At 58.8% G+C, this 14251-nt stretch overlaps 1 protein-coding gene across 1 annotated transcript in view; it reads right to left on the bottom strand.

Moving 5' to 3' along the window:
• Nucleotides 1–14251, bottom strand: part of DHX34 (DExH-box helicase 34) — a 21460-nt gene that overhangs the window by 2700 nt on the left and 4509 nt on the right. The window contains exons 4-12 of the mRNA XM_021708386.1: nt 13156–13258; nt 11595–11812; nt 9625–9799; nt 6070–6263; nt 5414–5515; nt 3806–4042; nt 3348–3521; nt 2877–2994; nt 1905–2011 (exon numbers count right to left, since the gene is read on the bottom strand). Coding sequence (XP_021564061.1) covers nt 1905–2011; nt 2877–2994; nt 3348–3521; nt 3806–4042; nt 5414–5515; nt 6070–6263; nt 9625–9799; nt 11595–11812; nt 13156–13258 — 1428 coding nt within the window. The remainder of the gene's footprint in view (nt 1–1904; nt 2012–2876; nt 2995–3347; nt 3522–3805; nt 4043–5413; nt 5516–6069; nt 6264–9624; nt 9800–11594; nt 11813–13155; nt 13259–14251) is intronic.

The following is a 14251-nucleotide window of genomic DNA, read 5'->3' as shown; positions in this document are numbered from 1 at the left end:
GGGCTCCTGCCCGCCCCCCCCCCCATCCTCCTGCCCGCCAGTCTATCCATCCACTTGTCCACCCATCCTCCTGCCCATCCATCTACCTACCTGCTCATCTGTCTGTCCACCCACCCACCTGCCATCCATCCACCTGTCTGCCTGGGCATCCCCCCACCAATGGACATTTGCCACATGCCCTCCCTGAGCCAGGCACTCTCAGGTGTGGGGATAAGACTGTGAATGAGACAAAGTCCTGGCCCCCATGGAACTGACAAGGGCTTAGAGACAACAAACTGGACTCAAGAGTAAAACAGAGTGTCAGGGAAGGGGGTGAGCAGGCGGGGACGGCACAGGTAGATTTTATGGCTGCTGGGAGAGGGAGGAGCTGCAATGAAACAGTGGCGGGGAGGACAGCCAACACAGACATAAACAACAGAGGGCAGGAGCTCAGACCCTGAGGGACACACACTTACAAGGAGAGAAATCAGGGCTGTGGCTGCAGTGCTGTGTTTCATGACAGTATGCTGGGGGCAGCCCTGTGGGCTGGGGCGGGGCAGGATTGGTCGGGTGAGGGCACGAGGGCCCTCTGTCTACGTGTGTGAGCTGAAGGCTCCACAAGAAAGACACAAGGCAACGGGTCCATCACGACGCGACCCTGACACACACAAACATGCCCAAATATCACATGCACCCGAAGGGGATAGATGGGCAGGTGGTCGGTGGGTGGACAGACAGTACCACATGCCCCCTCTCTCATGCACCAGCCAACATCTTGAAAGGACCCCACATCATATGCAAGGGGTGAGCTGGGCAGCATCTGGGCTCAGGCCTGTGTCCTGGCAGCCTGCAGGTGGCCGAGCCCGCCCTCGCCCTGTGCACTTTCTTCATCAGGGTGTGCAACCGGGCATGAAGCACCGTGTCGGTCCGCACCGTGTGGTTCTGTCCACCACCTGCCTGCCCGAGCCCAGGGGCCCCACTACACCAGGAGCTCCGTCCTAGGACAGCAGCAGGGCCTGGAGACAGGGCTAAGGGGGAGGGAGCAGAGTGGGCCCTGCCATCTTGGTGGAGTCATGGTGCCAGCAAAAGCCTGAGGCTCTGGGAACCCACAGGTCTCTCCCTCCTCCATGTGGGCTCCCTGGAGAGAATGAGGACATGCAGTGATGGACAGGCAGGGGTGCAGGTGGACCCTGAGGCTCTGCCGCCCTACTCAATGAGTGACATAGGCATGCAACATGCCCCAGCCCCAGCTCATCTATAAGGAGAGGCCGGCAGGGCGGGGTGAGGACTCAGAGGCCAGGCTTGAGACCACAAGGTGACCCACAGGGAGCGCTCACGGCTGAGCAGCTGCTGCCGCAGGGACCATTACTCTCTGGTTGTGGACACCTGTCACATGCACCTGCAATCTGCGTGTGTCCTGAGCCTGCTGCTATCCCCTCTTGCCTGCTGGCTGCAGCCCCTGGGCTCCTTGCTCCTGTCCTCCCTGTCCCAGTTCTGCTCAGAACCCTCCTGGGGCTCCTGCCTCACCTGCTTCCCTGACGCCATCTCTACCACACTCCTCCTCCCCAGTTCTGCTCTGGTGGTTCCCAGCACATCTGGGATGCATCGGCCTTGGGGTCTTTGCACCTGCTGCCCCTCTACCTAGGATGCTCTGCCCAGAGATGGCTCCTCCTCTTGGGTTTTCGCAAGCACCTTATTGCTCAGCACCTGACGGTGCTTACTGCTATCGTCTGTACTCCACATTACGCGAGCCCAGGAGGGCAGGGCTTGCAGCCTGGACAGTACCTGGCACACGGTGGGCACCCAGCAAGCACCTGCTGAACCAACCCGTGAAGGAAGAAGAGGGACAGCAGCTGCACCCAGCCCAGCGGTGCCCCTGTCCTGCGCGACACAGCTGTGGAGCCTGTGTTGGGGGGTGAGCCCACCTGGAGGGCGGGGACACGGACGCAGTTCACCAGGTACGGTTTGTTGGTCTCCAATAGGGACACAAAGGCAAGGAGCTGATGTCTGCTGCTCATCCTGTCCTTGTCACCTGATGGGTTGAAGAGGACAGCTCAGGCCACCATGGCCTTCCCGCTCTCCCACCTGCTTCCCCTCCCTGCACGTGGGGACACTCATGTATCTGCAACTTACTTGTCTTAAAAAAATATTTCAAAGGTGGAACTTTTCTTTGTTTTTATTTTATTTTAGAGTAGGAGTCTCACTCTGTCACCCAGGCTGGAGTGCAGTGGCACGCTCACGGCCACCACAGCCTCCACCTGCCGGGCTCAGGCGCTCTTTCTGCCTCAGCCTTCCAAGTAGCTGGAACCACAGGCGTGCACCACTATGCCCGGCTAATTTTTTGACTTATTGTAGAGACAAGGTCTCACCAAGTTCCCCAGGCTGGTCTCGAACCCCTGAGCTCAGGTAATTCTCTTGCCTCCGCCTCCCAAAGTGCTGGGATTACAGGCATGAGCCACTTAAACACTTTGCATAATAAACAGGAATCTGACTCTGAGGTAATATTTTAGGATCCCTGCTCATTTTGTCAGGAGTGATAACAGGATTTAGTGACACAAGAAACGGTCTTTCTCACTTTTATCACGGAAGGACTAAGAGCCCAGAACCTGCTTTTAGGTGCCCCAGTGAGAATCTGCTGCTGCCAGGTCATTAATACATTTTAAAAACGCTCCAGCAAGAAGGGACAGGGCTCCTGACCCGCCACTTCGGGACAGTCACGCTGGCTTGGGTCAGCCACCAGCAGCACGGGGAGGGTTGGGGCCAGCAGGGGCGCCCACCAGGGAACTGGCCGCTCGACCCTCCCCCCTACCCTAGCACAGGCAGGTGTGGGAAGGGGCCTGAGGCGCGGGGGCCCTGCCCCTCCCATCCCCGCAGGCTACCGCCTGGGCCCAGTGTACCTCGGTTCCCGTCGCAGCCCTCCACCTCCTGCTCCCGGGCATGCAGCACCTCAGGGCTGCCGGCGAAGACGCAGGTGGGGTGCAGCACGGCTCCCTGCTTGGCCCGGGTGTGGAAGATCTGCGGGCCATGGGGAGCACGTCCCTCCCATCTCTCCTCCCACTGCCCGGACGTCCCCTCCCCCTTGGGGCCAGATCCCCCTCCCTGTCTCCACTCAGAAGTCCCTGCCTCCAGGGAGTACTCCCAGAGCCCCTCCTGGCTGGGCCAGGCGCCCCCTGGGCTTCTTCTGTTCACTGGGCTCCCCCATTCCAGCCCTGTCCACTCCGCACTGCCTGTCTAGGGACATGTCTGTGAGCCCCATAAGGGCAGAGCAGGGTGCTTTCAGTCACCACCGTGTCCCCAGCCCAGGGCAGGCCCTTGGGGATGTGTGTCCGACGACACACAGACACGGATGGCAGTGGGAGCAGGGGTACCTGGTCCGAGTCCTTGCGGCCACTGTTGAACGCATCCGGGATGGCCAGCTGGGGGTAGAGGCCCCGGCCCAGCACCAGCTTGAGCAGGGCCATCTGCTCGCGGCTCAGGTCCTGGGCTGCACTGGCGGCTGCCTGTAGCTGCTCCAGGTTGTGCCGGAGCTTGAACTTCACGTCCTGTGGGAACAGGAGGCAGCTCCTGGGGGACCCTCCCCGCACCCGAGGCTTCCAGCTGCAACACACACCTGAGGGCCTCTGCAGACCGGAGGGTCCCAGAGGGCCGGGGCCTGTGCACAGAAACCTGGCTCCTGAGGTGAGGGTGGGCCTCGCCCTCTCAGGCCCGGGGCCAGTCAAGTCCCCTCAGGCCCCGGGACTGGCCGCACCCTTCAGGCCCCAGGGCTGCCCAGGGCCCAACTGGGAAACTCTGCCCCACCCCAGATCCAGTCGCGCCCAGGCCCCACCTGGATGTCCACACTGTCACCGGCCCTCAGGGCCCCTGCGCGGTCCTCATCGCTGGAGCAGCCATCCTGCTCTTCCCGCAGCCGCAGCACCTTGCGCCCGCGTCCGCCACCCTGCTCGTGCTGGCGCTTCAGCTGGTACAGTGCCCGGCGCTCACGGCGCTGCTGCAGCCGGCTGTGGCTGTCCCCTGGCCCTGCAGCCCGGGCCTCAGCCAGCAGCCCGTGGTCCTCCAGCAGCTCCTGGGGGTGGGTGGCGCGTGAGCCCACGGGCAGGCTGAGTGCCCTCTGGACTCCCTGGGAAGTAGGCTCCCTCCTGGGCCTCTTGCGGGCAAAGGGGCTCAAGGAGGACAGGCCTTGAGTGGCACTGGGTGCTGTTCCAGGGGAGACCATCTCAAGTTGGCCGGGGAATGCCCAGGTGGGGACAGAAGAAGGCGGGGGCGGGGAGGACTCAGCGCACCCTCCCACAGCTGTCACCAGGCTCTCCACACTGCCCTCAGGGGTCTCCAGCACTAGTGTTTCTGAGTGTGGCCACAGACCAGCAGCACCTTGGACAACTGGGAACCTGGGAGAAATGCAGAGCCCCAGTCTGCTAAGTCAGAACCTGGGGCTGGGCCGGGAGTCTGGACCTGACATCCCTCTAGAAGACTCTGACACGGATGACACTGAACACCCTGCCCCTGCTGTCCCCACCTCGGCTGGACCCCCTATCCTGCTAAGCCCAGGCGAGGGGGCGCGGAGCAATGTGCTCACGTGCACACTTGCGTGTGTACACAAAAGGGGTCCAGCGCCCGGGGCGTCAACGGAGGTGGAACATGGCTCTGGCAAGTGGAGACAGCAAGGCCAAAGCTGAGAGGGCCGGGACCTCAGTGGACACTGACCCGGGACCCAACAGTGGCACCAGAGGTCTCGGTCGGGCGTACCCACTCTGGGTTCCAAGTGCCTCCTGGGTCCCCCAGATCCTCCGGTGCTGCTTTCACCCAATGGAAGCCACCACACTGGGAAGCAGGGGCTGGGCTCCTGTCCTCAGACGGAGAGCCATCCACGGAGTGTCCGTGAGACAAGCCCCAGGACTGCCAGGTAAAGGAGGAGCCCAAGTCTTCTAGATTTAAGAGAAAACCAGCCCCTGGGCATGCCTCTGTGCTCGGAACTGCAAGTGCCGGTGTAGATCTGTGGGTAGGGCCCGTCCCAAGCACCCTGCACGCACTCCTGTGCTCAGTCCTCACAGGGAGCCAGGAGGCAGGTGCTATTTTTATGCTATTTTCTGAGGGGAAGCCGAGACCCAGACCCAAGCAGTGACATGCCCAAGGTCACATGTCGGCAAATGTGTTGGCCCCAACGGCCCTAAGCCGCCTCCCAGCACTGAGCCTGTGCCGCCCGTTCAGCACCCCAGTGCCAGGGGGCAAGGCCCTTCACAAGGACGTGGCATGTCACCACTGACTCAGCAGCCCTCTCCAGGAAGCCCTCCTGAATTTCCATTCCCTGCCCAGGGTGTCTCCAGGCCCGGTCCTGCGTGGGTAGGGGAGATGGGTGCGGGCTGGGACTGCCTGTGGCGGCCAGGAAGAAGAGAGGGAGCGTCTGGAGCACATACTCACTGCCACCTGCCGGACCCACCTTGAATTGGCGCCGCAGGTTGGCCATTTCGTACAGCCGGTGCTCCTCTATGCCCCGGCGACGGCACCACTTGCGCGAGTCTCTGCTCCGTTCGGACTTCACCTGGGTGGAGGTGCACACGCCACGGTGTCAGGGCCAAGCCAGCTCAGGGAGCGGCGACTAACCCACCGCTCAACCCCTGGGGGGCCTTGAGGCAGGCGGGGGACCTGCGGGCCCTCCCTTCTTCTTCCAGGCTCAGCCCCAAAGCCCTCTCGGACCCCCACACTGGGTCAGGCACCCCCTCTGGGGTCTCCCCGCCACTGGGACGCCCCCATTCCAGCCCTGTCTGAGTTGTCACTGTCATATCAGTGCTCTGTCTCCCTGAGCTCCAAGAGGGCAGGGCCAGGTTACTTTTGGTCACCAACAGATCCCCACAGTGCCCAGTACAGAGCCAGGCCCAGAGCAGGGGCTGGACAGATACACAGACTTCCTCCGCCAAGTGCTGGTTTTCACCAGCACTCTGGAAACCCCAGGCTCCTCTCCCTGGGCCTGGGTGGTGCCACCCCTCATCTCAGGCAGGCCAGCTCAGCAGTCCCCAGCGTGGGCACGAGGAGGAATCTCGGCAGCAGGAGGCCTGGCCCCAAGCAGAGCCCCGGTCAGGGTCCCGCCGGCCTCACCTGCACCCAGGCGTTGAAGACGTTGAAGAGCGTGAAGGGATCACCCTGGTCGCTCTCCAGGGGCCGCCGCGCTGTGGCACAGTCCGGGCTGCTCTGTGCACTGCGGGTGAAGGGTGACTGGACACTGAGGGCAGCCGCGATGGTGAGCACGGGCTCCGCCAGGCGGAACATGGAGCCCAGGATCAGCATCTTCCCTGCGGTGGACAGGGGCTGAGCCTCCTGGGTGCTGGGCGGCCAAACCCCCGCCCCTTGGGACCCTGGCCTGCCCTTCCGCCCCACTGTTCCCACCTCCTCCCTCTCACCCATAAAGGCCTCAGGACCCAGCCAGGCAGATTTAAACTGACACGCTGTGCTTCCTCATCAGGTGGCCTTGGGCAAGGGCCTCAGTTTCCCCATCCGTAGGCCAGAGACGACGGCAGTGCCTGTCTCCTCCCGCTGGGTTCTGGCTACAGCTGTCCTCCCTCCCCAGTGCTCCTGGCCTCTCCCTGGGTCACTTATTTCGCCTGCCCTGGCGTGTGTCCCCACAAGCGGGACCTGCACTGAGCTGCAATTTGTCTGCCCTGGCGCACGGCAGGTGCTGACTTCTGTCATGGATGAGGCCTCCTGCCATCTTTAACTCAGGGATGGGGGGGCAAAGGGGAGATGGAGGAAGGGAATGGAGGAGGGTGAGGGGAGGACACAGAGAAGAAAAGCGGAAGGAACCAGAGTTTGACATGGCCAAGGGGCTGGTGAGAAGTCACCTCCATCTGCAGCTGGGAACCCGAGCAGATACTGGCCTTCTGGGATGCTGAGGCCCTGCCCATCTGCACTGTGGCCAATGGCCCATGTGTCCAACTCGCCCTCAGTTCCCCTTGACTGGCTTTACACAAAGTGCCTGTCACACAGTTGACCCCATACACAAAGGTGGCAGTAAGGCAGTGCTGGGACTAGACCGTGCTCCCGGGTTGTGTTCAGGGCTCCCAGCCCTCCACACAAGGCACCTCCACCTTGCTGGGCCTCAGCTTCCCCATCTGTGAAATGGGGTCAGACAGCATCTGCCTGTCCCGTCAGGACCACCACGAGGATGACCCGCATCTCCCCTGAAGCACCTGGAACTCCACCCAGCACAGGAGAGGCCCAGCACGAGGCCGTCTGTACCTCCCACCCACCAGCCTCACCACTGTGCGACTCGAAGTGCCGTCAGGGCACATAAGAGGCTGGTACTCCCACTCCAGGGGCCAAGTGCTGACATGAGTGGCTACCGGCAGAGCAGAGCCAGGCTGACTGGGCCTGCTCCGTGCCCTCAGGCACACGCCGCCTCCCCTACCCAGCCTCCATTTCCTCATCTGTACATCAGGGGTGACCAGAGGCCCCACCCTCAGCAGGTGAGAAAGAAACGATAGTCCACAGAGCCTTCTGCTGGCAACGCAAGTGTCCCTCGGCTCTGATCATCCTTGCTCTAGCCCTGCCTCCTTCTAGAACAAACAAAAACAGCCATCTTCTGAGCTCCAGAGGCCCTCAGAGTGCGTCATGACCAGCTTTCTGGCCACACGGAAGCCTGAAGTACCACAGTGGGGGGACTTCAAACGTGTTAACCCAGACGGAAGGTTCTGTGGCGCATGCTTGAGACCCGGCGTGGGGTCCTGCTGTGGTGGGAGGCATGACGGTGCTGGTGGAAGTAGGGGGTCTTACATGTCAGGAGACACAGACTGGATACACACACCTAGATTGGCGAGGTCCTGGGGTGTGAGGGTGACTCAGGGACAAGGGAGAAGCTCTGACATCCCCAAGCCCACAAGAAAGAAGCCGGGACAGGGCCAGGGATGCACCGTGCATAGGAATGGTAGAAAGCCCAAGGCACCTGTGTCTGGAGGTCTCAGGCATCCCCTTGTCTGTCTCTACCAAGGGAGGCACCATCCACAAAGCGCTGGGGAATCCAAGCAGGAGAGCAGGTCTTTTCTGTCACTCATGCCCATTAGGGCACCTGTGTCACATTCTCTGAAACAGCATTGCCAGTAGGACCCCACAGGCCATGCCCAGCCTCTGGGGGTGGTATCTGCAGTTCAGTAAGTGCCCCAAGACACTACTGGAGTCACAGATCAGCAAGAACAGGGTCAGATCAGAGGGTCTCCTGGCCCTGAGGCCCTCTGAATTCGCCTCTGTTCCTGATGACACACACCGTGGAGACAAGGGCACCACATCTGTGTGGCTGGCCATTGGAGGCCTGAGCTCGGGAGAGCCTAGAACTGAACACGGTCTCCACGGGCTCATGTCCTGGCTTTTTCAGGACCCCACCAAGCCATTGGGAGTTTCTCAGTTTTCTGGCCACCTTTCACGTGAAACCCAGTTCCACTTCAACGCAGCAGTCTCCCATGCATTTCAAAGCTCCTCACGTGACCCAGGGCCAGCGGCATCGGCTGCCCCACCCTCCTTGAGGCTTCCGCCCAGATATCACAGTCTCAGGGAGGCCTCCTGGACACCCATAACCCTGCTCCCTGCCCTGCTCCCAGCCCCTCCCCTCCCGCACAGCCCAGTTGACACACCTCTCATTTGTCTTGCCTGTCTCCCCTGTCACATGTGTGCCCCGAGAGAGCAAGAGCTGCTTGCCCCACTATTGTGTCTCTGCCATCTAGAATAGGACCTGGCGCAGAGCAGGTGCTCAAAAAATAATGAATGAATGAGCAATGGAACTGTTGGTTAACATCCCCCAGCCCCTCACTTTATTCTAGGCACACCGGCCTCCCCACTATTCCCTAGACACACCAGGCACATTCCCAACACAGGGCCTTTGCATGGGCTGCTTTCTCTGCCTGAACGCCCTTCTGCTACATCCACGCCATCCAACGTGGCCGCCCTGACCCCACACAGCCACTGAGCACTCAAAATGTGGCCAGTCCACACTGAGATGTGCTGTGAGCGTAAAACACACACTGGATTTCCAAGACACAGTATGGCAAAATAACAAAATACGGCAAATGTGTTTACATCAATTACACATTGAAGTATGTTTTAAATATATGAATATTCGGTTAAATAAGATGTTTTGTCAAAATTAACTTCACCTGTTTCTTACTGCTTCTCACTATGGTCACCAGGAAGTTTTAAGTCACATCTGGACTCCATCACATTTCTACCCTTATTCTGGTAAGCAAGTGTGTTTGAGGATCTGCACGACTCACGGCCCCGCCCCTCGTCTCTGTCTCTCTGCACAATGTCCCCTTCCCAGTGAGGCCTGTGTCATAAACGGCCAGTCCCCAGTCATCCCAACGCTCCCCACGCCCCACCTCTGTCTTTCTCTTTTCTAGCACTTGGCACTGTCTGAGCTACCATGTATTTTATTCTCCAAATTCATCGCTGGTCCTCTCCCCAAAATGTCAGCTCCCTGAGGGCAGAGATTTGGGTCTGTTTTGCCCATTGCTGACTCCCCAGTGCCCAGAACAGCACCTGGCGCAGAGCACTCGTGACCGAATGACCTGGGCCCAAGGAAGGACAGACTTGCCTGGGGTCACTCAGAGAGTGGGCAGTGCCCCACACCTGCTCCTGGTGCCCTGTGCGATCTCCCGAGGGGGTCCTCACCAATCACGACGTCCACAGGCAGCTGGGCCAGCAGGGACCCGATGGGAGTGAGGGCCTCTGAGCTGTCCAGGGCTCCCTGGTCCCGGAGATAGAGAATGGCAGTTTCCAGGCTGGCTGGTGGGGGAGGCTCAATGAAGGGGAAGGTTCGGGGATCCCCCACGCTCATGCTCTTCATCTGGAATGAGAAGCAAAGCCCCCGAGATCGGGGAACACAGGAGCCGTTGTGGAACACAGAGAGGGGCTTGGGCATCACAGACTCCTGAGAGTTCAGAACTCCCAAGGTCAAGGTCCCTTGTACAGAGGTAGGGGAGGGGGCCATTTGTCTTTCTGCCTAGCACATGTTTTCTAGACCCTAACCATGGAGAACACGGCCTTAGTTGGGTCCATCAGAATCTTTCCTTGCGACTTTACAAACTGGAGCTGGGAAAGGGAAGCCTCAGGCTCCGCCCTGGTGCGAGTGGCCAGGATGGAAGCCCAGAACGACCACAGCTACATCCCCCATCGCCTGGAAATTAGCCCACCTACAGCAGATACAATCCTTGGACTATTTCTAAGCTAGACATGCCCTCCCATGGATACACAAAATGATGAGATCCCCTTCTCTGCCTGTAATAAATTGAGTCGTGTCTCTCTTGTTTGCAACCAGAAGAATCTCAAGTAATTCAGAGGCCCAGGCAGGCAGCAGGGGCTGGGGAGGATGAAGTGCCAACACACCATCTCTGGGCCTGGCATGGTGTATGCAAGCAACAGCGCCTCTCTGCGGACTGGCAGGAGAGGTGGTGTGGTGGCCCGTGTGACTGCGAGAAGTGAGAAGGAAGCTCAGAGGGCCTGCTCGCCTGGCCTTGAGCCGAGGGTACTAGAAGCTCTGGCCGTCCAGCTGTTCCACCATCCTCCCTGCTAATCAATCCTCGACATCGTCTTGGAAATCACCTAGTACTCATTAAAAGACCTTTGGCCAAACGCAGTGGCTTCAAACTCTTGGCCTCAAGTGATTCTCCTGCCTCGGACTCCCAAAGTGCTGGGATAACAGATGTGAGCCACTGTCCTGGCCCAGTATTATTATTATTATTTTGAAAGCAGGATTTACTGAGAGGACAGAAAAGCTCCCACAGTGGGGGGGAATCTGAAGGGGTTGCCCCAATATTATTTTAAATGGCAGGCTATGTGTCACTAGTGGATCAAAGCCTCCATGTAGCAGGTCACAAGCATCATTTTTTTAAAAAGATGAAATCAAGCTGGGCATGGTAGCCTGTAATCCCTTCAGGAGGCTGAGGTAGAGGATTGTTTGAACCCCGGAATTCAAGACCAGCTTGGGTACCACAGCAAGACCCTGTCTCTACACAAAAATAAAAATGAATAATTAAAAATCAAAATAAAGATGAAATCAAACAGTACAGGAAATGGCGTGCACCACCTGTGTGAGCCTGTGGCAGACACCCCTTCCTTTTCCTCTGATGCCTGGGCCTGGGGACTATACTTCCCAGCCTCCCTCACGGCTGGGTGTGGCAACGTGACTGAGCTCTAGGAGAAAGTGAGTGGAAGGGGAGCGTGCTGCCTACAGGCCTGGTCCCCCAGCCCCCGGACACATCTCCGCACCCTTTCCCGTGCCTGTACCCTGGCTGGGCACAGATGTTAACCCCTGCCAATCGGAAAACCAACATTCTGCTGTTAGTGATCCCATGACTGCAACTATTTGTTGCAGCAGCCCAACCTGGGCTAAACTAATGAGACCTGAGTCAGGACATAAATGTTATTGAGACACCCAGTTTTACAAGCCCTTTCCTGTGGGGTTTCCTGTGACGGGTGAAGGCACTGATTGAGTCACAGGTCTTGCCCTTGACCTGTGGATTTGAGGAACAATCCTCCTCTTGACACAGCGTTGTTTGGGAGGGAGAAGTTCTTCTCAGCAGCCTGGCCCTGTGACCCTGAGCTGGTCCTGTCTAAACCCCGGCCGCCTGCCCATGCCTCACCTGCAGCACCAACGCATCCAAGGCCACCCTCCGGATTTCTGGGACAGGGTAGGGGGCGAAGGCATCGTAGTCCGACTCTGCGTAGAGACGGAAGCAGACTCCGGGCCCCGTTCGGCCCGCCCGGCCCTTGCGCTGCTCAGCACTGGCCTGGCTGATCCAGAACTCCTGCAGCCGCTGGAGCTTGGCCTGTGGGTCATAGCTCATCTCCTTCACCTTCCCTGGTGGGAGGCAACGGGGAAGGGAGTGTGTGGTGGCGTGTGCAGCGTCCACGGCCCACGTTCCACCTGCTCATCACTTGCGGCTGCCCTCACCCCCTCCTGCACTCTGCCAACGCCACCCAGGAGCTCACTCCGGCAGCCCCAACATCCTGTTCATCTATTCCTTCCTTTCCACTTTTCACGGGTTTTCCCAAGTCTCTGCTGCCTTCAGAGCTTCAGTCACCCAACACGTACTTATTAATCACTGACTGTGTGCCAGGCATTGCACTAGGCACCAGGGACACCGCCAGGAACAAAACAAAGGCCCTGCTCCCACAGGACTGCACGGGACACTGTATTTCATCCACTGTAAGACCAAGCTTTTTGCACATTTTCTTGTCTCTGGAAATGGAGGGTGGACCTTAAAAGTCAACAGCATGACAATGCTTATTTTTTAACTTTCTTACTGGTACATGGAATTATGGAAAGGGTGACCACCCATGGCACCCCAGAGTCAACACAGCAAGGCAGCGGCTCACATTTCTTGAGTGTTCACTCTGGGCCAGGCACCGTCTGAAGCCCCCAAGTGCACTAACTCATTTAATCGTCATAACCCAAGGGAGGTGCTGTGGCCACTGCCGTCTTACAGATGAGCAAACTGACACGTGGCGTGTAAGTGACATGACCCCGGTCACATGGCCAGCAGAGAACTGGCCAGACAAGCTCCAGTGTCTCCTACCCACGATGCTGTGACTTTCTAGAACATTCCAGTAAGGACGATAGAAACTGAACAGAGCAGCAGGTAAGCCCCACTCACACAGGATGTGACCGTGGAAGGCAAAGGGGGATACACTTACAGAGAGTGGACAGGGTGGGCCTCTCTGATGGAAGGCCATTTACACAAGCCCTGAAATGAGGTGAGGAGCCTGCCGTTGGAGAAAGACAGCCCTCAGCAGGGAGAACAGTTAAGTCCAATGGCCCTAGGGCAGAAGCAAGCTTGGAAAGGCTGAGAAAAACCAACATACTGCTACTGCTCCTTGGCCCCAAACACCACCTACAGGCCGAGCATCCCAATTCCGGAAATCCTAAATCTGAAATGCTCCCCAAACTGGAAACTTCTTGATCACTGACATGACACTCGCTGGAGCATTTCATATTCAGATTTGGGTATCACTCGCTAAGTATAACACAAATATTCCAACATCGGAAACCCTGAGACCTGAAACCCTCTGGCACAAGCATTCTGGATTCAGGAGGCTCAGCGGGTACTTCTTGCTCCGGTCTGGAGCCCCCCCCCACTGCGCACCTCTCCAGATCCCACACTTCCTGTTGGGGGGAGTGGGGAGGCCGGCAGGGGCCCTTACCAGAATCCACCACAAAGCGGATGCCGTCGATGGTGACCGAGGTCTCGGCGATGTTGGTGGAGAGGATGCATTTCCGGACTCCGGGTGGTGCAACATCGAACACCTGGGAAGGGAGGAGGTGGTATCGGGGACTCCCTCAGTCCCGCTGACCATGTGTCCCACGGCCTCCCAAATGGCCATGGGCACCTCATACTCATGTCTGAAACAGCCACTGCAGATTCTCTGAGTCCCCCCCTTCCCCAGAATCCTCTCTCAAATATGGCTCACCACTCACCCATCACCTGGGCCATCCTGGGCACCCCCACTGGTCCACAGTCCCACCAGAACATCTCTTGAATTCCTTCCCTCCTCTCCACTCCCCTGGCCTCCCCCAGGTCCAGGCCTCACTGTCCCCTCTGATCTCCGGCCTCTAGTCTCACACGCTCCAATCCATCCCTCTCATGGCTGCCTGAGGTATCTGCTAAAGCATAAGCCGACGCCACTCCTCACCTTGCTCAGAGCCCTCCCATGGCTTCCAGGCACCATCCTGAGAAGGCCCTGGGGTCCAGTCCATCTCCCTCCTCCCCAGCCCATCTCTCCTAACTCCCCTTCATAGCCTGGGCCCAGTCACGCTACATGCTGCTTCCGAGCTGCCCTATCTTGCTCTCACTGCAGGCCCTTGGCACAGCCCTTCACTTGGCTCTAACAGATAGTCAAGCATAGTGGCTAAGAGCAGGTGTCAGCTGGGCACGAGGCTCACACCTGTAATCCCAGCATTTTGGGAGATGGAGGCGAGAGAACTGCCTGAGCTCAGGGGTTCGAGACCAGCCTGAGTAACATGGTGAGACCTCGTCTCTGCAGTCAATCATAAAATTAGCTGGGCATGGTGATGCATGCCTGTAGTTCTAGCTACTTGGAAGGCTGAGGCAAAAGGATGGCCTGAGCCCAGCAGGTCGAGGCTGCAGTGGCCATGAACATGCCACCGCACTCCAATCTGGGTGACAGAGTGAGACTCTGACTCAAAAATTTTTTAAAAAAGAGCAGGGGTCAGCCGGGCTCAGTGGCTCAGCCTGTAATCCCGCACCTTTGGGAGGCTGAGGTGAGTGGATTGCCTGAG

This window comes from Carlito syrichta, unplaced genomic scaffold (genome assembly GCF_000164805.1).
Source record: "Carlito syrichta isolate Samal-C Ts95f unplaced genomic scaffold, Tarsius_syrichta-2.0.1 Scaffold135987, whole genome shotgun sequence".
Classification (NCBI taxonomy): domain Eukaryota; kingdom Metazoa; phylum Chordata; class Mammalia; order Primates; family Tarsiidae; genus Carlito; species Carlito syrichta.
Note: the sequence above shows the minus strand (reverse complement) of the source record. Positions and strands in the feature narration are given on the sequence as shown.